Source organism: Spinacia oleracea, chromosome 3 (assembly GCF_020520425.1).
Source record: "Spinacia oleracea cultivar Varoflay chromosome 3, BTI_SOV_V1, whole genome shotgun sequence".
NCBI lineage: Eukaryota > Viridiplantae > Streptophyta > Magnoliopsida > Caryophyllales > Amaranthaceae > Spinacia > Spinacia oleracea.
The window spans coordinates 74,650,026-74,673,691 of record NC_079489.1 but is presented as its reverse complement, the minus strand read 5'-3'; the positions used below and the strand labels follow the sequence as shown (position 1 = coordinate 74,673,691).

General features: G+C 33.3%; 1 protein-coding gene and 1 long non-coding RNA gene across 2 annotated transcripts in view; both read right to left on the bottom strand.

The window, feature by feature from the left end:
* The window catches only part of LOC110803898 (transcription-associated protein 1), a 33,846-nt gene extending 29,927 nt beyond the window's left edge, over positions 1-3,919 (bottom strand). Inside the window, exons 1-2 of the mRNA XM_022009437.2 lie at positions 3,472-3,919; positions 2,243-3,012 (exon numbers count right to left, since the gene is read on the bottom strand). Coding sequence (XP_021865129.2) covers positions 2,243-3,012; positions 3,472-3,529 — 828 coding nt within the window. The 5' untranslated portion in view covers positions 3,530-3,919. The remainder of the gene's footprint in view (positions 1-2,242; positions 3,013-3,471) is intronic.
* A 12,900-nt stretch (positions 3,920-16,819) lies between these two features.
* LOC110803900 (uncharacterized) lies at positions 16,820-20,876 on the bottom strand. The gene is made up of 5 exons (XR_002537604.2): positions 20,633-20,876; positions 19,733-19,804; positions 17,827-18,276; positions 17,492-17,708; positions 16,820-17,201 (listed from the first exon to the last, which is right to left on the bottom strand). It is a non-coding gene; the product is annotated as an uncharacterized lncRNA (long non-coding RNA).
* Between the last annotated feature and the right edge of the window lie 2,790 nt (positions 20,877-23,666).

The following is a 23,666-nucleotide window of genomic DNA, read 5'->3' as shown; positions in this document are numbered from 1 at the left end:
AACCAAACAGCATATATATAACCTATGTTACTCAGACACGGGTGTCGGTGTCGTGTCCGACAAGGTGTCGGAGTATCTGACACTCCGATCCAAATATTTGCAGACACTCCGACACGGTCAAAGGAGTGTCTTGACCTTTTTTTTAGACACGGTTCGCTTGCAAGTGTCGGAAAAAAAATCGACACTTTTAATAAAAACTACAAAAATAGTGTTAAATAATATAATTATATAAAAAAAAATGAAAATAAAAATATTAATTAAGTTTAAGTTAAAATTCTAAAGCAGGATAAAATCTATCCTAAAGAGTTTAAAAGTACAAAGAATTGAAAAAGTAAGAAACAAATGAAAAAAAAAGAAAATGCTAACTTTTTGTAAAGTTATCAGTGAGCACGTGGGTTTGTTCCCCACTTCCCATCTTTTCCTTTCTTTTATTTATTACGAAGTATACGGGTAGGCCTAGGGTATTTTGAAAAAGGGTAAAAAAAAAGAATAAGTTTGGAAAGTCCAGTCCACCACTCAGTCACTCACCATCACCAACAACGCATAACTCAGCATAAGGCAGAAAAATGACCGGAAGGAAACGAAGACAACCATGGAAGACTCTCAAACAGTCAATTATCGGTGAAAATCAGAATCAAAGAGTGCAATCTAGGCGTTTTTTCTTCAACAACAAAAGCCCCAACATAATTGTTCTTCTCTCGCTTCTCCCCACCTTCAATTTCTAGATCTAGGGTTTCGAATTTTTCTTTCTACTCCCGATTTCGACACTTCAAATTGGACTCTTTTCCGACACTGGTGTCGACACCTCCCCAGGCACGTGTCGAGTGTCGTGTCGCGGATCGGGTCGTGTCGACACCGACACCCACCGTCAAATGGAGTGTCGGAGTAACATAGTATATAACAATCAATAGGTCTTGCGAAAAACGAATAAGTAACTTCAAGATGGGGAAGTTGGTTAGTAACAAACTTGCAACATGATGTTTCATAAAGTGAAAAGTTTGGAAACATGATCCCATTAAGGGAATAAAATCATAAATGGTTAATTGAGATACTTCTTAAGCAATGGCGGAAATATACCTTCTAGCATCTTATCTTGTTATTCATGATGAAATGAGAGGTTCTAAATCTTTGTAGATAAAAAATGAACCAAAATTAATTCTCAAAGTCAATTCAATGATTTTGAGAATCCGAACAAAGTTTTACTGGTGAAGGTAAGGCTACGCCTGGAGGCCCTCCTCTGACGAAACTAACAGTGAATGCTCTAAAATCAATGCTCCTAGACATCCGATTATCAACATAAAATATGTTTAACGAATAGGTGTACTCCATAACTAGTGTATAAACTTTTACTTTTTCACTATTCTATGCCATAAGAAGAATCTTCAAAATGAACAGCAAATGCAATTATTCCCATAATGGCCATCCCCCTACCCAAGTCTTAAGTACATTCTCAAAACTCTATGCCATAGGAAAATGGCTCCAAAATAAACAACAAACACAATTCCATTAGGGACGGAGAGAGTACTAGTTTTTATTTTTCCCGACGAATATGGTCTTACTGATGGAATTCTTTATATTCATCGGGAAAAAAAAACTAGTACTGTATCCGTCCCTAAAAGATTGCACTATTGCAATTCTTTGTGTCAAACTTTGAAAACTTTGACCATTAATTTTCATTAGCCTATAAGAAATAGTATAGTCATGAGGGATCTTGTTAGATTCGTTTCAATACATATCTTTGGAATATCAATATTTCATAATTTTTAAGCGTATTTTTGGAATATCAATATTTCATAATTTTTAAGCGTTTGGAGCTAGAGATATTTACATTTTAAGTCGTGTCTTGTAGACGGCGGAAAGTCAAATGGGGCAATCTTTTAGGGGCGGAAGGAGTAACTCTTTGCGCTAGAGGCATTTCGTGGTATTTCAAAAATCCTAAGCAGGCATTTCAAAAATCCTTAAAAATACTTCTACACCTATTTCTTTTCTTGTCCCATCAAAGAATTTCTATGCAACCGAAAGGAACCACACAAAATTAATATGACACCTGAGAGGTATAGCAGAAACACATCCCAATTTTATAGTACGTGAACTAGTTGATATTTCATTTGTTGCATTCAGAAAATCCCCTTAACTGCAAGTTAGAAAGGGGATCAATAATAATCAAATGTTAAACTGCTGAGGGTGGTGTGGCAAACACTCCCATCAAGATTTTCAAGAACCTCAAATAAGAATTCCTTACCTTAACTTGTGCGCCCTTTAGTTCAATGAATTGAGTCTTCAGATTGGAAGGCACTTTCTCTGGGCCAGGAACAGAAATAGCTGCTACCATAAGTGGCAGCAGGTGAGGGATATTCGTCTGAACAAGCCTACTATACAATTGGAATAAAAACATGACCACCAACGGACTCTCTGTAACAATTTTAAATGACCTTGTACTTGGATTTAGCTGACCAGATCCATGATACCCTGCACCACTAAGCATGCTGCCACTCGAGGAAGGAGTAAACTGATCGGATGTATCCATTGTCTTAATATCATCTCCACCTCCAGGTGTGCCAATAGAGGGAACTGCAGCCATTGAACCCCCATTCTCGAAGAAATGGCTCACTGTTGATCTAAAATTCTGATATATTTTACACACAAAGTCTAGAAACGGCTGTACTTCAGCCTCAAGGGTAGGCCGGAAATTCCTAAGCAAATCAAAAATGATACGAATACAGATCAATCCATTTTCTTCATTATCGGTGGTGAGCACTTGCATTGCAATCTTTAACAAGTCCTGAACAAAGGGTCGAAGCACTTCACTATGTGGCAAACGGTTTAAGATCTCGATCACAATGTTGCGGAGCTTATGTTCAGGACTATCAGTGAACTGTGGCTTCGTTATCTGAATAAGAATCACTGAGAACGCCCTAAAGTAGAACTTTAAGAAATTCAAGTACTCGGCCGTATGTGCTATCTCTAGACTATCCCGTACTTCCATCGCCATCTGTAGTCTTGTTTGAATTGCTGTTATGACCCCAAAACAGACAAGGGATAAAAATCAAGTTGGTCTCTCTTGAATAAATAAGAAGAAAATAATGCAAATAAAATGTATTATAGCACAAATGAAATGAAAACGTACACCATACAAATACAGATTCTTATCAATTCGGTCATACAACCCTTTTCTTTTTCTCATAGAAGCGTAATATCCATAGCACAAATGAAGTGGGGAATCATAATGAAACACAGCCTCGTAATCACTTCCACCCCGAAATACCCCAAACAGAATTGGCACATATGAAAACAAGGAAAGAATTCGATTGAATTACTTCTATGGCTTAGCATTATTCAAAATAAAAATGCAAACTTTAAATTACAAATTCAAAACAATCAAGCAAGCAAACAAGCAAACAAAGCGAATTATACCAAAATTAAAAGCAATTCAAATGAGGACAGATAAAGAGAGGAAGAGAGAGAAAGTACGGAGGTCATGATCAATGAGGAGATTAGAATGCTGCTCAAAATTCTGAATAGGACTCATGGCGGGAAAAACCCTAGAAAAAAGTATGATGATTTTTTCTAGGGTTTAACACTCTGAACAGCTTCAGAGTGACCCTTGTTAGGGATAAACCCTGCAGAAAGAAGGGCGGCTTTGTGAAGGACGAAAATGTGAGTTTGGATTTCGGGGAAACGGAAATTTGAATGCTTTTAGGACAATTATGTCTCTGAAATTGACGGTAAAACTCCGATTAGAAACATGAACAGACAAACAGGGTGTTAAGCAAGGGAGTTTGCTCGTTGAAATCCACTGTCTTTCTCTCTCCTCGTCTTTGATGTCGGATTTTTCCGAAACCAGATTTTGATTGTCCCCAAACTCGTTGAGAGTTCAGACTTCAAAGTTTAGAGTTCCCTGTGAAAAAAGTGTTTTTCCTTGGTTGAAACTTCCATCATTTTTATAGTCCTTCGTTTGGTTGCTTTTTTTTTTCTTTTAAGTAAATTTTTTTTCAAACATTATCGTCTTATTAGCCCGAGCGATGTACAAATTGTAGTGAGTATTGTAGTAACTAGTAAGTATTGAATAATGTAACTAGTATATATAGATTTACACTCAAATGAGAAGGGAGCTTAAATTGAGAAGAATGAGAAAGAATCCTGATCATTGAGTCTTATGAGATCAGATGGTCAACAATCATTTACATCTAACAAACAACGCGCTGAATTTGTTTCACTAATGGCACTTTAGTAATTTATTGGAAAACTGTATCCCACTATTGCTCATTTATGTCCAGTTATACAGTAGTTGTCACTCTCACGTGATTTAATCAAGCCACGCCAAAAGGCTTCACATTTTTATCTCTCTCCTCTCTTTATCCAATGTGAACCCGATTCTACTGATTCAAATTTGACGTTGATCGAAATTCAAAACCCATTTCTTCTTCCTCTAATTTAAATCTATTTTTCTATGGAATATACCAGCGCATGACCAGTAATTAGTTTTCTATGGAATATACCAGCGCATGATCATCTATGGAATATACCAGAAATGGGTGAAGAGATGAATATTAATCAAACAAAAACATCAAACAACAGCGCATGATCAGTAATTAGTTCCATTGATTTCAATATCAATGCACCTCCCTTGTCCTCTTTCTCATCCTCCTCCTTTTCTCTCTCCTCCACGCAACCACCCACCATCCTATGCTCACTATTATAACAAAATTAATCAAGGATAATTATCCCTAAAAATTGAAGTACTCATTTTTTTAAATGAGCAAAAAATGTTACTCATTTGTTCAAATGAGAAAAAAAAAATTACTCATTTGTCCAAATGAGCAAAACAAATTACTCATTTGTTTAAATAAGCAAAACAAATTACTCATTTGTTTTAAATAAGAAAAAAAAATTAAACATAATATTGATAAAAAAAATTGGGCGAATGAATTGAAATCAACCAAGCATAATAATTAGTTCCCTGTTTTACCTCTTCCAAACTTCAAAGAACAACCATAAATTAATCAATGATTATATTTACACAAGGTTCTTCTTCAAGCTTAGTTGAAAATGGAGGAGAGAGAAAGAATGGGTGAGTTACTGATGTATATTTGGGAGGAATGTGGATGAAAGAGAAAAGGTGTGTGGGGTTTTTTAGGGGTTGTTCTTTTTTTTTTGGTCAAATTATTTGGGCGAGTCATTGTTACGAAGTTCTTGACCTAAGATTCTAAGCTGCATGCAGGTAATCATGTTTTGAGTTTTATATGTAACAACTACTTGGTTTCGTTGCTTAACTAATTAAATTTCAAATTTAACTAATTGGTTTTAGCGGTTAACTAATTAGTTAAAGTGCATGCATAAAAGTGTTCTAACCGTTAGACCGTCTTTCCTAAAAGTTTATATATATGTAATGGGACGTTTTGTTGTCTTTAATGCAGTCGTATAGCTAAGTTTCTATGAATGTATTGTGTTCCTAAAATGCCACCGACATCCCAAGGCAGTACATCCAACTAGGAGTAAAATTACTTATTTGCAAAAATGAGTAAATTTATTTTGCTCATTTGCATGAATGAGTACATTTATTTTTCTCAGTTGTATAAATGATTAAATTTATTCTGCTCATTTGCACAAATGAGTAAATTTATTTTGCTCATTTACCCAAATGAGAAAACGTTTTTACTTTTTAAACAAAGAGTTGCATCAAACCTATATCTTTGTGAGATTATTGTGCTAATAGGCATTATTAATACTTGAAGAAGAAGAAAAACGAAACAAATAGTCATTTGACCGATTCCTATTCCTGTGTTCCTTTTGTCATCAAGATTATATCCAAACAATAGTCATTGGAGACTTTGAGTAATATGAGATGTTAAATTTTAAAATCGAAACTATAATATTCACTCATTTAGACACGATGAGCAAAAGTTTAAAATTGAACTTTAATATTTGCTCATTTTAAAAACAATGAGCAAATGTTTAAAATCTGAACTTTAATATTTGGTCATTTAACATAATGAGCACAAATTTAAAATCGAAACTATAATATTTGCTCATTTAGACACAATGAGCAAAAGTTTAAAGTTCAGATTTTAATATTTGCTCATTTAGACACGATGAGCAAAACTTTTAAATCCAAACTTTAATATTTGCTCATTTAGACACAATGAGCAAAATTTTAAAATTCGAACTTTAATATTTGCTCATTTAGACACAATGAGCAAGAGTTTAAAGTTCGGATTTTAATATTTGCTCATTTAGACACAATGAGCAAATGTTTAAAGTTCGGATTTTAGTATTTGCTCATTTAGACACAATGAGCAAATGTTTAAAGTACGGATTTTAATATTTGCTCATTTAGACACAATGAGCAAACGTTTAAAGTTCGGACTTTAATATTTGCTCAATTAGATACAATGAGCAAAAATTTAAACGTTTGCTCATTTAGACACAATGAACAAACGTTTAAAGTTCGGATTTTAATATTTGCTCATTTAGACACAATGAGCAAATATTAAAGTTCGAATTTTAGTATTTGTTCATTTAGACACAATGAGCAAATGTTTAAAGTTCGAATTTTAGTATTTGCTCATTTAGACACAATGAGCAAACGTTTAAAGTTCGGATTTTAATATTTGCTCATTTAGATACAATGAACAAAAGTTTAAAATCCGAACTTTAATATTTTCTCATTTAGATACAATGAGCAAAAATTTAAAATCGGATCTATAATATTTGCTCATTTAAAAACAATGAGCAAATGTTTAAAATCCGAACTTTAATATTTTCTCATTTACACACAATGAGCAAAAATTTTAAAATGTGGACTTTAATATTTGCTCATTTAGAAACAATGAGCAAAAATTTAAAATCTGAACTTTAATATTTGCTCATTTAGACACAATGAGCAAAAATTTAAAATCGAAACTATAATATTTGCTCATTTAAAAGTAATGAGCAAATGTTTAAAATCTGAACTTTAATATTTGCTCATTTAGACATAATGAGCAAAATTTTAAAATCTGAACTTTAATATTTGATCATTTTGAAACAATGAGCAAAAGTTTAAAGTTCGAATTTTTATATTTGCTCATTTAGACACAATGAGAAATATTTTAAAATCCAAACTTTAATATTTGCTCATTTAGACTCAATGAGAAAAATTTTAAAATCGAAACTATGATATTTTCTCATTTAGACACAATGAGCAAAAGTTTAAAGTCCGGATTTTAATATTTGCTCATTTGGACACAATGAGCAATATTTTAAAATCCAAACTTTAATATTCGCTCATTTAGACTCAATGAGCAAAAATTTAAAATCGAAACTATGATATTTGCTCATTTAGACACAATGAGCAAAATTTTAAAGTTCGGATTTTAATACTTGCTCATTTAGACACAATGAGCAATATTTTAAAATCTAAACTTTAATTTTTGCTCATTTAGACTCAATGAGCAAAATTTTAAATCGAAACTATGATATTTGCTTTTTTAGAAACAAATGAGCAAAAGTTTAAAGTTCGGATTTTAATATTTGCTCATTTAGATACAATGAACAAAACTTTAAAATCCGAACTTTAATATTTGCTCATTTAGACACAACGAGTAAAATTTAAAATCAAAACTAAAATATTTGATCATTTAAAAATAATGAGCCAAGTTTTAAAATCCAAACTTAAATATTTGCTCATTTAGAAACAATGAGTAAAATTTTAAAAGAAATTTGCTCATTTCCGCATATGAGCGAATAAAGTTTACTTATTTGTGAAGTACTAAAAAATAAAATACTGATTTGTGATAATGGGTAATTTTTTTTTTTTTTATCATTTGTGCAAATGAGCACATATTTTTTTACTCAATTGTGTAAATGAGCAAATATATAAGAAATATATTCGTGATATTTAGTAGAGAAGGGAAGAACAATAATGAACTTTTTTTTTTCATTCTGACTATTTTTTAACAAACAATTTTAATTGTTAATGTGTCGTTTTCCCCAAGCTAAATCACTTCAAATTTGTCAGATTTCTCACATAGTTTGACGACAAATGTAATCATATCCAACACAAAATAATACTAACAAATTTCCCATAATTTTTTATTACATTGTAGACAAAACCTCAACAAATTTAGACCCATAAACCAAATTCTGTAGTCGAGATTGAAACACCTAATTCAACACCATTTCAACTTTTATCAAACAAACAAAAGAGGAGAGAGAAAATGCAAAAAGTTAAGCAAAAAGATATCAATAGCTAATTACAAGTAAATCATCTGCATTTGTGAAACCTTAGAGTGAGATATATCAAGGTCCTACTTTAATAAGCCGATTGTTTTGCTCAAATTTTTCCCATCTCTTAATAATTCCATAGCTTAATAAAATAACAAAACTAATAATAATAAAAAATCAAATGTATGGGTTGTCTTGGGGTAGAGAAACATCAGTAGGTGTATCAAGAAAGAAAAGAAGATCTCATTTTGTGTTTGATTTATTAGAAAGGATGTAAAAATGGAGGAGAGAGAAAGAATTTTTAATGGAAGAAAGAAGAAGGGTCTGATAAATGAAAGGAGAAGACTGGAATATGGAGGAGAGATAACGGGTGGGGTTTTATTTTACTGGGGATTAAATGTTCAATCTTCGGTTTTTGGAGCCGGCACGAAACAATTAGGTTTTGTTTTGTTTTTGTAGCACGCGCGAAATAGTAGTCGTATGATTGATTTCAATGTACGATCGAGATTCCTTCTCATTCTTCCTATTATAAGGATCTTCTCATTGGAGGAGGCATAATTGCTGAATTATTAGAGCGCCACGTAGGATTACTAATGGTTTCGGCTAATGAAAAATAAGATTTCTAATTTATTTTTGAATTAAAAAAATTGAGTGCCACGTAGATAATTAATTATGTGCCATGTAGATATTTTAATTAATTAATTACTAATATATACAACTCCATCCAAAATCAATCACTCTAATAATTTAAAAAATAAATCTAAAATAAAATTCATCCAATTAAAATCAAACACTAATCTAAAATAAAATTCAATCCAAAATCAAACACGAATCCAATATTAGAGCGCCACGTAGAAAATCTAATGGTTTTGACCAATGAAAAATAAGATTTCGGAAATGAATTAAAAAAGTCGAGTGTCACGTAGATAAATAATTAGGTGACACGTAGATATGTTTATTAATTAATTACTAATATTACGCATGTACAACTTCATCCAAAATCAAACACTCTAATAATTAAAAAATAAATCTAAAATGAAATTTATTCCAAAATAAAAAACTAATCTAATCTAATATACTTCGTATAAAACAGAGAAGTTGGTATACATAGAGGTTTTATTTTAACTTAGCAATTTAATAGAATTCGTGCATCGCAAGGGCTAAAATCTAGTATATAGGGGAGATTTTTAAAGAACATTTAGAGCGTCCACGTAGGATTGTACAGTCACATAATCAAAATTAATTTTATTTTAAGTTCATACATAAGATACAAACCCGTGCATCGCACGGGCATCAATACTGATGTATAAGATAAGTATTGAGGATAATGAGATAAAATTAAAATTCTAAGAATTTCAGTATAAGATAGTCTCTACCCAATATATATTGAACGTATACAAGAGAGATCATGGCTTTTTCCAATTTTCGGTTGCACTACCATGATCCACTTCTTCAGCATTACTTTGTTAATTAATTTTGAAGTTCTGTAACTGTCTTTACGTCCTTCCATAGTTCCATTAGTGATTGAAAATTTGTTGATTATACACTACTTTATATGCACGTTATCCTTCTAATTTAGTATCTTAATTTATTATTTGGTTGACAACGATCAATTAGTGTCACGAAATATATATGGTTGATGTATGTGAATGAGTAAATCATTGTACAATTCCACACACAGATGAAACCAAAAAATAAGTACGACGTACTTCTATATACAAATATACAAATGAAGGGATACATGATGAAGTAGGCGATGGGAAGCTCCATGGGGAAGACAATACATTACATTATATGCTTTCATATGTTTCGAAAAACATCAAAAAGTTCTATATGAAGGTTAAAGGTTCTCACAATTATTTTACTTATCTTTTATTACCTAAATTATAAGTTATTTAAAGTTATACTATCAATTATGCAATCTTATACGAGAATTTAATAAGATATACAAAGTAATAATATACAAAACTCCCTCCGTTCTCGATTATTAGTCCCTTTTGGAATTTACAATTGAAGAGAATCTTGTAATTTCTTTCCAATATGTATTTCAAAATATATTCATGTGAGATCTTGTTTTGTTCGTCTCAATGTGTAGTTTATTAATATCAAATTTTTATATTTCTTTAACATACGTACTTGGAGATATTTACGTTTAAATAATGAGTTGAAATGGACTAAAAAGTCAAAATGAGACTAATATTTAAGAACAGAGGAAGTAGTATTTTAAGATAAAGATTTCCATCAAAAAAATATTTTAAGATAAAGACTAGGTACAATGAGATAATTAACATAGGAAGATTTGAAAAATGAGAGTAAAGATGATATTTATAGAACTAGATTAATAAAAACTCAATTATACTGTTCAAACTATCAACAATAATGTAGGCAAAGATTGTTATTTATTTACACGGAGAATAAAGAAAAAAATTAATGATATAATTAACATAGAGTTAAAAGATAAAGTAATAAAATTTAATTATGAAATAGGTACAATAAATATTCCTATAACAACTAAAAATATTTATGAGATCTATGGTTTGATTAGCAATGTAAACCCGTGCATAGCACGGGCTTAAATCTAGTATTTATATATATAAATGGGAGTTTTTTGGAGAGCGTTTAAAGCGTCCACGTAAGATTGTCCAGCCAAATAATCAAACATTAATTTATATTTAAATGATAAATAATGAGATCAAATTGGATTTGGGATAAATATAGATATTATTGTATTTAGATTTTAGGATAAATGAAACATAGAATTTAATCAATAAACAATTCAAAATAAGCTTAATATGTACATTAATCGTTAGAAAATAATTAATTGCTTTACAAAATTCATCAAAAGTTGGGATAAGATTTGATAGAAAATCGATAGAAAATAATTGGTTTACAAAATTTATCAAAACTTGGGATAAGATTTGATAGAAATTCATGGAGTTCTTTTGTATTTAAACTAGTTCTTTGGCCCGTTCGATGAACGGGCTATTTATATACCTAGGCATGCAGAACATGTTCCACCAACACTAACATGTTTACACCGAAAAATGGAACTTAAGCCTCAAGGTTAAATTCCACTAATACAAAGTAGTCTTTGCAGTTTATACACGTTATTTGCCAAAGCTAAACAATGTAAATATGTAGTAGCATATATAAATACATATATTGTACATTGTGAGGACTTTGTAGTAGCTATAAGATTTGATGCTATTGCGGCATTTTTCAACTTGACTGGATTAGAAACAAAAATTGATTATGAGGATTTAGCTCAGAAGAAAAATGGGTAAAAATCTTAGGATATGAATTCACATATCCAAATTAATTTATAAGACGAATAAATAAATAAAATTTAAACTGGCATCTGGAAAAAACATCATCTTGCAATGAGACAATGGGTGCAGAAGTACCCAACGCCCATAATGTAGCTATAGTGGAGTTAGTACCTAATCAACAATATTGCACAACAACGACAACAGAGGAAGTTAGCTAATAAAATCAGATCAATTAAAGAGGAAGTTAGCCATCATATAAAGTGAGAAGCCCCTACAACTCAGATAAAATAAATCACTAATTCAGTCGCTACGAGTTCAGAGAGCCATCGATGGTTTGTGCCATTCTTCTTCACCGTATACCCTATTATTGATTCATCATAAACCCATTCCAGATACAAAACTTGGCATGTTAGCTAAATTTTAAATAAAATTCTAAAAGCTACCAAATAACTAATAATCAAATATGCAAGAACCTCAATTTAATAAAGATACTAAGTATAACATCCGAAAAACCAATCAAGAAAAATACATTGTTCATCATATATTCACCTGAAGTTGCAAATTTCCAAATATACTCAAATATATATAAAGCTGAACTTGATATAGAGTTTAGTGGAGAAATTAAAGAAGGTTTGAATCCCAAATTGGCGAAAATATCGGTATGTGTTGAGCTAGCTTCACCTTTTCAAATTCATATAATTGCCTGAAAAATAACCCAATAGAATAATTAAAATCATTTGTGGCAACAGATGAAAGCAAAGAAATGTACCTAATCAAACTTGAATGTACAAAATTGGATTTAAATGGCTAAAAATAAAGAAGAAACCGTCAAAATACTAAGGGTTTCTAATTCATGTCCCTTAATGAATCAATTAATAGTTCCAATTCAATTATGAAAACGGTTAAGTTGTACTCAAGAGACAAAGAAATGAGAACTGAATTAAATAAATTGTGTAATTTGATTGTTGAAGGAATATTTGAATTGAATGGGGAATTGATTTTGAAGGTTGAAGGAGCTAGAAGATGGAAGTGGTGGGAGATGAATAGATGATACGGGTAGGAAGTGACATCACAGGAAGGGAAAGAGTTTACGGGGAAAAGGAAAAAAATGATGAACAAAGAGAATGACACGTGTCAATATGGTGTATAATGACACGTGTCAATATGGTGTACATGGTTTAGGTTTTTAAATACTAGGTATAGACTAGGTATAGATATTAGTATATGATCGAGTTACTACTCTATTAATTACGTAAGTAATATTTCGTATCTAAATGAAAATTAACCTGTGCATCGCACGGGCTTAAATCTAGTATATATATATATATATATATATATATATAAAGGAGACATATTTGCTGAAATATTAGAGCACCACCTAGGATTACTATTGGTTTCGGCCAATGAAAAATAAGATTTCTAATTTATTTTTGAATTAAAAAAATCAAGTGCCACATAGATAATTAATTAGGTGCCACATAGATATTTTAATTAATTAATTACTAATATATACAACTTCATCCAAAATCAAGCACTCTAATAATTAAAAAAATAATTCTAAAATAAAATTCATCTAAAATCAAACACTAATCTAAAATAAAATTCATCCAAAATCAAACACTAATCTAAAATAAAATTAAATATAAAATCAAACACTAATCCAAAATTAGAGCGCCACGTAGGAAATCTAATGCTTTCGGCCAATGAAAAATAATATTTTGAAATTATTTCTGAATTAAAAAAGTCGAGTGCCACGTAGATAAATAATTAGGCGCCACATAGATATTTTTATTAATTAATTATTAATATTATGCATATACAATTTTATCCAAAATCAAACACTCTAATAATTAAAAAAATAAATCTAAAATGAAATTCAATCCAAAATAAAAAATAATCTAATCTAATATATAAATATAGTATTTTTTTTTTTTTGCTTCAAATGAGGAAACCAATTCCAAAGGGCAAAGAGAAAAAACACAAACTACTAAACTAAAGCTAGAACAACAGACTTAAGGAGGAATTAGGCGTGGAAATGCCACACCCCTAGAATCCTCTACTAGAATTCTACCAAGCTTAGAAGGAGCAAAAGAAAAATTTGAACTCGAATGTGTTGGACAACACCTTGATTCGCAAGCCAATCCGCTGCCCGGTTTCCTTCACGGTAGACATGTGATATCTCCACCGTCCAGTCATGTTCTTCAATCAGATTGATACAACGCTGTAGCATATGAGCACATTCTCCACCACCACTGTCCTTGGTATTAAGAGCTTGAATACAAACCATATTATCCATTTGCACCTTCAGCTTCTTGATGTCGAGGTCCCTGGCTAGTTCCAATCCCTTAGCCAAGCAGTTGCAGATGCCAAATAGTAGTTGGTATATATAAAAGCTTTATTTTAACATAACAATTTATTAGAATCCGTGCATCGCACGGGCTAAAATATAGTTGAAATATAATTTTCGTTACGCATGTAATTTTAATATAACTTTCCAAAAAGTTGGATAATTGAGAATAGATATTTACAAAATCAAAAAGTGAAGCGCTAAAAGCCGCCCCATATTACTCAAAACCGCCCCACAATTTTCCCTTATTTTTCATTAGTACCCTTACTTAATCTTACTTTCCAATTCTCTCACACCACCCCACCACCTCCGGCCACCATTGCCGGCCACTACCTCCGGCCACCACCATCACGTCGTAGGCGACAAAATGGTCGAGTCTTCATAAGAGTTTTTTTTTTTCCGAATTATTTTTAGAAACTTATGCATTTTTAGCTTGTACCATGGTATAGGCTTATGAATTTTAAGCTTGTACCATGGTACAGACTTATGAGTTTTTAGCTTCGACCATGGTATTGACTATGCAATTTAAGCTTGTACCATGGAAGGAGCTTAAAATTCATAAGCCCATATCATAGAAGGAGCTAAAAATTCATAAGTCTCCACTTATTTTTCCATTTACATTCAATCAAATGCAACAACAAATCAAAATCTTAAATAATATTGACTTATGAATATTCAGCTTGTACCATGGTACAAGCTTATGAAAATTTAGCTCCTTCCATGGTACAAGGTTAAACTACATAAGTCAATACCATGGTCGAAACTAAAAATTCATAAGTTTGTACCATGGTACAAGCTTAAAATTCATAAGCCTGTACCATGGTACAAGCTAAAAATGCATAAGTTTCTAAAAAAAATTCTGGACAAAAAAAAAACTCTTTTCAAGACTTGGCCATTTTGTCGCCTACGACGTGATGGTAGTGGCCAGCGATGGTGGCCAAAGGTGGTGACCGGCGGTGGTGGTTAGTTTTAGGTTATGAATAATATAAACAATGTAATTCATGCGGAAAAACCATAAAGTCAGGAATCCAAATTAATTGCCACATAGTCAATTAGCATAATTTAGGTGACATACAATGTGATGCGTGCCTTCCCTAGCTGCTCCCGAACCGAACAAGAATATGTACAAGACTCCAAATGTCGCCCCTCCATAGATAGTCCACAACACGTTCGGATCCGCCTTGGATTCAACCAACTAGAATATTCTCTAAGGTTTTATGTGCACTCGGGAAACTCACAACGGTGATAGGCAAGTATTAAGTTCTCCCTCGAATTTAATGTGTTGGAATGGGTTTGAATGAGTTCATAAATTGTGATCATGAATCACATATTTATAGGGTGGAAATAAGGAATTACAATCCTACTAGGAATCAATTAACTAAATATATTAGGACTCTAGTTAATTAATAATATTAGAATTCTAAGGACAATCAAATACTAAGTATTTCAGATCTACCCTTAATGTCTAATTTTAGTAGAATTAGGAAAACTATAACTTGTGGCACAAACTACTTGCCGCGCAAGTAGCTTGGCACACAAGCTTGCTTAGCGTGCAAGCAATCGGCCGACCAAAGGCCTTGCAGCGTGTGGCCTAAGCCCACGTTGTTGCGTAATGCTTGGCGTCAAGCCACATCACGCGGCCCAAGAGCAGGGCGCTGCTGCACTTGCTCGGCCCAAGCGTGCTTGCTCTACGCGGGCTTGCTTGGCGATGGGCCTGGCGCTTGCGTTGGGCCTTGCGTTTCGCAAGCTTGTTCTTTGAGCATTCGCACGCCGCGCTTCCGATTCGTTTTCCGATTCCGGAATTTTTTTCCGATTCGAACAATATTTACGTTTCCGTTAATATTTCCGATTCCGACAATATTTTCCGATTCCGGTAATATTTCTGTTTCCCACAATATTTCCGATTCCGATAATATTTCCAATTCGGGTACTATTCCCGTTTCCGGCAATATTTCCGATTCCGGCAATATTTCCATCTCCGATAATATTTTCCGATATGAGCCATGTTTCTGTTTCCGGCAACATCTACGACTTGGATAATATTCATATTTCCGCCATGAACCATATTTCCGTTTCCGGCAATATCATCATGTCCGGAGTATTCTTTATTCTGCCTTTTGACTATTTCAGCTCCCACTAGAACCGAGATTCGTCGTTTCCGATTCATAAATGGAGTACTTTAATGAATAATATATTCACTTAAATCTTGATTCGTTCATGTACTATTTGTGTGACCCTACGGGTTCAGTCAAGAGTAAGTTGTGGATTAATATTATTAATTCCACTTGAACTGAAGCGACTTCTAGCTAGGCATTCAGCTTACTTGATCTCACTGAATTTATTAACTTAATACTGAACCACATTTATTAGACTTAGAATTGAATGCATACTTGGACCAAGGGCATTATTTCCTTTAGTCTCCCACTTGTCCTTAGGGACAAATGTGCATTTCCTAATTCCTTTGTCGCTTGATGCCTGCTCATGAACATAAGGTAAGAGTAGTCATCCTTATTATGTGCAGAGGTATTTCTCGGTTTCAGAGTTCAACTGAACAAATAAACAGATAATCATAGCCTATGATTCACACTACACCACAATAAGCTTTTAATAGCGATTTTTTCAATTAAAGACAGCGCTTTTAAAGCGCTGTTAAATAGTAGCGCTATTAAAAGAATAATAGCGCTTTTTATAAGCGTTGTTAATATTGTCTAATTTGACAGCATTCAATATATGAGCGCTATTAAAGCTCTGGTTATGGCGGGAATTTTTTACACCGAACAACTAATTTAATTTAAATTAATTGGTAGTGTTTTACTAAAAAGCGCTGTTATTAGAGGCGGTTTTTAATTTTTAACAGGATCTTTTTTAATTTTAATTTTTAAATACCTATAATAAAAATTAAAAACAACTATTTTAGCGCCAGTAATGTAAGAGTTAGAGTGAATATACATATATGTTGCTCCCACAAATAAAAATAGTAAAAAAAAAGAAAAAAAAATAACATCCAATTTCATTTCTATCATAAAACTTCTCAATGTCTCGCAACTTAAAATCATATGAAATGTTATCAACATACTAGAAAAAAAACAATAGAAAAAGTAACAAGTATTTGTGTCATAGTACTTTTAATAAGTAATAGTTCCTCGACAAGATCATGTTGCTTGTGAAGCCCTTGTTGACCAGCATAATATACAAGTCCATGACTCTCCAAAGTGATTCCCTTGCATATATCAATCCCAAATGTTATGGATGGTTGGATACCATGCTAATATTATCTTGTAGAGTTGTTGAACAAAAAAAAATACTACGGTTAATTATACGATATTCCCTTACGTAAGCCCATCTATGTTGTATTCCAAACCGAGCCCAGTGAATAATACCTGCAATTATAAATCGGCATGTAAGGTTGCGGCATGTACTAAATCAACTAGTCCTATTGAAATAGAAATAAAAATTCCGCATATGTCATTTGCGTTATTATATGTTCAGATCAAGCACCAAAATTTTGTCCATAAAAATCTCTCTTGTTCATAGCCTCTTTTGGGGCAGAGGACTGATGAAGAAAGTGTGACACTTGATCTGTAAAATAAGCTAATGACTTAAACAAGAGCCGAAGATGGAAAATTAAAAGGATTCGGTTAAGTTTACATAAGGAATAAAGGAAGCGAACCTTAAAATCAAAATGGTCTCTTGATGCAGAAATAACTTTGTCTAAATTTCTTCAGAAACTCATGCATTCATCTGATGCAGTTCATGACTTAAGAGTTCATAATGACATGAAGCTCCTTGTTACGATTGCACAAGTTTTCTGAAAATAATTCAAAGCATCTATCACTTATGTTGTTTCAAGCTTTGGATGTCTTATCACAATATTGTTGTTACTAGACCTGACATTTGCATATGCATTATGAGACAGAATGTCAGCTGTGTTAAAACTGCAAATAACATCAAAGTAGAATAAGGTTAAATGGCTGATTATAAGGGTAACATAACCAAATTGCTTACCAGCAACTCGAATCCAAATAATCTGCAACAATTGACAGTATTTGTTGGGATGATTTATAACTTTTTCCAAGACGCAAAATATTACTGATATTTTCAAGTTCACATTTTTGAGGTCTTCCTTTGTTGTGATAACTGTGTAAAGCAGCACCAATTAAAGCCTGCCAAACTCTTTTGGGAACCCCAGTAACAACATCTGAAAAAAAAACATTAAGTTTAAACCTCAAGGCTCTCCTTTGGTCAGCTAAAACTTAGGACTAAATGCTAAACACAGTATCCAGAGAGTCATGCAACACTTTATTTTCATGTGAGAAACATATTTGAAAGAAACATGTGAGGGAAAGACTGCAAATATGGAATGGAACACAACAAGCCAGTATCTGTCGGCTCTAGTAGAAGAATCCCTTGCCAATGCCTATTAGTCTTGAGCCTCGATGCCTATGTACAAGCCACCTGAGCAACACCCAAAATAATAATAAGCTCCATTTCTATAAGGTCAGGAAAAATAGATGAATTGACAACACAAGGTCCAAAATCTTACAGAAAAGCCAACTTAGAGATAAAGTAAGAGTCTACAACTAAGCTCAAGATTATGCAGTGAAATATTACATGGTAAAAGACCTTCTATAATATATAATAAAATAACACGTGAGCGCACGTATATCAGGTGTGCAGAAATACTTGTGTTCAATGAGGCCTGAATAATGGCCACCTCAGGAGAGGGAGGGGGGGGGGGGGCAAGGAAGAAAAGAAGGAAAAGTTCGAAAGCTTCATCATTTAGAAAAATCAAAAAAATATCAAATAGAAGAACAAACACCACAAATTGTCGAGATGCCAGCTGAGATCAATACTCTTTAGTGATATGTTGATAGCATATCCACTTAACTCACCAATTATGCAATGAAACTCGATGCCTATGAGAAATTAATACAATCGTCTTTAGATATGGAGAAGTGAAACTTTGTGGTAATTGTGAAAAAAGCTAGTTTTAGTTTCTTTTGGTTTATCATTTGTTCTCAACTCAAGAACCAAATTTTGACTAAACAATTTACTTCCACTAAGACCACAACACAGGCTGTCACCGAAATAAGGCTATACAAACTATAAGGTTTTTTTTCATTGCACATGACAATAAAAACTATAAGGTTACGAATCACAGTTAGAGCTTTCAACTATTTGCATAAAAAACATAAAAATTTTGCGTAGCTGTTGTCACAGTTCCTCATTCAAACTGAGTAGCCATTAACATAATGTAGGAAAACCACAAAACTAGGCCTTTTGAGGTGCAGCCTGGTAATGAAGTTGGTCCCCTTTCCCCATTAATATAGAATGAAGGGGAAAAAAGGCATTAACCTAGTTGTAAGTTGTAACTACCCATTGATATTCTTAAGGGGAAGAATCCAAACATAGTCCTTCAACAAGCTTCTGTAGCTCATTTCAAACTATAGAGTTAAAATTGTACCTACTTTAGCTATCAATAGCTGATCAATCACATCCACCAAGCCCATCAGTTGCACATTCCCCTCAACAGGTAAGAGATACGAGATGCAACATATGGTTCCCCAAAGTAAAGACAAATTCTCCTCATCTACATGATCAACTATCATATTCCCCTGAGTTAAGCTACTTAGCACTTTAATCCAGTGGCAGATTGTCTTTTAAAAGAAACAACTGATCTTTAGAACCACCTCCTCTAATAACCCTTCCACTACATGGAAAGATCCTTTCTTAAATTGAAACCTTTGGCAAAATACAAGCATCAGTTTTAGAGCTCGATTCAACCCTTCACAATATCCAGCACATTCAACCAACCACTACCAAAATGACAAAAAGAACTCGATAAGTGTTGGTTACGGTTTATCACAATTTGTTAATTTAGGCAATAATAATATCCACGGTGGGGTATTACCTTAAAATATTACTTCGGAATGGAAGTATAGCATAGTCCTTCAAGACCAACACTTTCAAGAATGTAAGTAACCTGAAACATAGAATAAAACGTGTCAAAACTCGAGAAAAGCCAATGCTAAGAAAGCCTAATAATCTACCAAAAACTTCTACATTGTCTAAGGTGAAGTACCTTAAGCTCCTAAATTGAAAAACAAGAGCCCACTACAAGGTGATTTCAGGGATAGCAGTCAAATTGTTGTTACTGTGAATGCCATCAAGCAGTAGCATCTAAGTCTAATGAAATTACCTAATATCTAGGGTCTAATCTCTCGTTAACTGTTTACTTTGCTTTTGTATTACTGGTTAAGGTAAATTTACTTTCTCAGTATTCGCAAATATTGCAAAGTCTAGTTATATACAGCTTACCTATCGTGGGTTAGGACTTAGGATAAGCTATCAAAACAACAATATGAATTTATATTCAGTCAGAAATCACCAAATGCAAGAAAAATCTTCAAAAATTCAACCATATCAGATGTTATAAACAGGAGTAAAATATAAAAAAATCCCATTCAACGAAACCACCCACAAACTAATCGGTTTGATTAATAAGAGGTCAGAGGGGGGAATACCCAAAATAAATTCACGGGCCATAGTATTGGCTTTAGTAGCTAGCAAGGTTGAAATTGAGAAAGATAGTAAAGCCTAAACTTGAGGTATTCAACCTTCACATGATGCATTTGCAAAAGCACAATTAAGAACATAAATGTAGCGGCAACCTGGCCAACAGCACAACATACCGACAACAGTCTGCAGCTACCAACACCACCGTAATCGCAGAAGCTCATCAACAAAAATCCCACCCAAAAAAAGAAAGCAGAGAATAATTCAATAAAAAGTAAAGTTTTAAATTACAAACCTAAAATTCATAAGAGGAGAGAAGTGTGGCGGCGGTGGGGGGAAGGAGGACAAGCAGAGCTCAGCGGCGGCGCGACAGAGGAGGGGGGAAAGGGTGGGTGAGGATAGTGAACAATCGCCGAGCAAGGGCGAACTTCGAATTCGTTTTGTACGGAAGAAAGTGAGAGAAATGGGGCTAGCAGTTTTAATTCAGGAGGAGATTGTGAGGGGAGATTTGGGTGGTTTTTTTTTTTTTTGAGAAAGGGAGCGCGTAACAATTTATCACATAGTTTAAAGAAAAGCTACGTATTATATTAAGTTTACAATTAAGATAGATGCTAAAAAAAAAAAAGTTTACAATTAAGATTGCTTTTTTAACAACAATATAAAATAAAGTGCTGTTATTTGTTATAAATAATAGCGCTTTTTGATAAACGCTATTAATTAGACGCTGTTAATTAATAGGAAAATTTGGTAATATTAATCCAACCTTTGACCGATTTTCTTTTATTAAGCCCACCTACGACATATTTTTTAATAATCCCACCTTTATTACCCAACAACTTTTATTGGGCCCAACAGGTCATAAAACTGTTGTAAGCGGCATTATTTCTCTACATGGCAGTACTCTCTCTCGATATATTCAGTCATCATCATCAATTCATCACCATCTCGTTGACTTTTTCACCGATTACCGGCCACTTAAGCCCAATAAAAGTCGTCGGGTAGTAAAGGTGGGATTATTAAAAAATATGTCGTAGGTAGGATTAATAAAAGAAAATCGGCCAAAGGTTGGATTAATATTACCAAATTTTCCTAATTAATATTTTTGTTGTAGTGTCATCTGAGCTCGACCTAAATTTGGGTATGCTGATTATGGAACAAAATAGCCATTAAGTTGCAGCCTTCAAAGGACTTAAAACAAACTAGATGACCCTACAACTAATGTAGCATTGCCATGCTTCATTTCCCACTTGTAGGTCATTAGTGTAGCCTAGCTTCCATCGTTTGAGTTATTACTGAAGTAAGAACCTCAAGCGGCATATGATACCAAGGAAGTTTGATTGCTAGGTTACTATTCTTTAAACATAAACTTATAGGTAGAAACGAAATCGTAAGTTCCTTTCATTTGTTCCTTGTTTTCCTATTTCTTGTACCCTTTCTTATAGTCTTAAGAATTGACTTCTCTAGTGTCGACTTTTATACTTTGTTAGACATGTCCAATTTCACTCTAACAAAGTTCTTACCATTTAATTTATGTTGAATATTTTATTTCAACTAGATGCTCTTACCAGAAGCTTCTAAAGTTCTCTAAGCATCGATCTATTCGAATGTCTAGGGACTAAACTCATTCGAGAATTAAATGGACAAAGATATTAGGTTGTTAACCATTGGTAAAGCTGAGCGTTTAAACTCAATGCTTTATAATATCAAAACTACATTGTATTTTGAATTCACAAGCACCAATCGGTTTGCCATTCGACTTTGATACTCGAAAACAACCATAAAAGTCGCTAAAAGAAACGTACATTTTAAATTGCTCACTTTCTCTCATTTCCGTGAATGTTTCTTAGATTCACTACCAATCCAGGAAATTTACTGTTACCTTTCTAAAAGGATTTACTGCAGTGCAAGAAATTTAATTATAAACAATATTGCTTCAATGTATGTTTTAATTATTAATAATTAAAACATACATTGAAGCATGCAAAGTCTAAACATTTATCATGAGTAATAACTTGAAAATTAAAGCAACCACACAATTTAAACAAGTCATTGGCATTTTATTCGAATTTATTGTTCCAGCAGATGTGAATAAAATGAATCCAAGATCCTTAAATCATTAAAGAATTAAGCAGATTATGTATTTTGACTCAATTCTAAAATATTTTAGGTAAGAAATTCCTTTGCTAATAGTCTAGAAACTACTTTTGGTTGATAGGTACGTCTAAGTGAAGGAAATAATGCCCTTGGTCCAAGTATGCATTTAATATTAAGTCTAATAAATGCGGTTCAGTATTAATTAAACAAGTTAATAAATTCAGTGAGATCAAGTGAGCTGAATGCCTAGCTAGAGGCCGCTTCAGTTCAAGTGGAATTAATGATATTAATCCACATCTTACTCTTTACTGAACCCGTAGGGTCACACAAATAGTACGTAAACGGATCAAGTATTTAATGGCATTAAATACTCCATCTATGGATATTCGGAAGAGACGGATCTTGGTTTCAGTGGGAGCTAAGATCGTCAAAGGCAAGTAAATGAATACTCCGGAAACGATGATATTGCCGGAAACGGAAATATGGATCGTATCGGAAATATAAATATTATCCAAGTCGTAGATATTGCCGGAAACGGAAACATGGTACGTATCGGAAAATATTATCGGAAATGGAAATATTGCCGGAATCGGAAATATTGCCGGAAACGAAAATATTGTCAGAATCGGAAAAATTATCGGAATCGGAAAATAATTCCGGAAACGGAAATATTAAATATTTGTTCAAAACGGAAATTAATTCCGGAATCGGAAATGTTAAATATTCTTCGTATCGGAAATGAATTCCGGAATCGGGAATTTAATCGGAAGAGTATCGTACGAATTAGCATCGGACGAGGCTTGCTAGACGAAGGCCCAGCACGAAGCCAGGCCGTCGCCCATCAAGCCACACGCATCAACACACTCCAAAGCCTCGCCAGGCCCAGCGCAAGGCCAAGCCCAACAAAGGCTTGGCGCGCGCGCACGGATCAGGTGTGCTGCGAGCATGGGCCAGGCGCTGTGCAGTTCGCGTGGGCCGCGAGGCATGCGCGCGGGCTGTGCAGTGCTCGTGCGGTGCTCGTGTGCGTGCTATACGAATCCTAAAGCTATCGGAATTCGTGCTATGATTAAATCCTAATCCTAAAAGATAAAATTAATTATTTAGAGTTCTAAAAGGATTCTAATTAATTAATTAGTATTCTAACAGGATTCGAAATCCTTTTCCATGGTTCTATAAATATATGCCTAGGGTCATAAATTTATACACGATTTTTTTAACAATAAAAGCTGTGATTT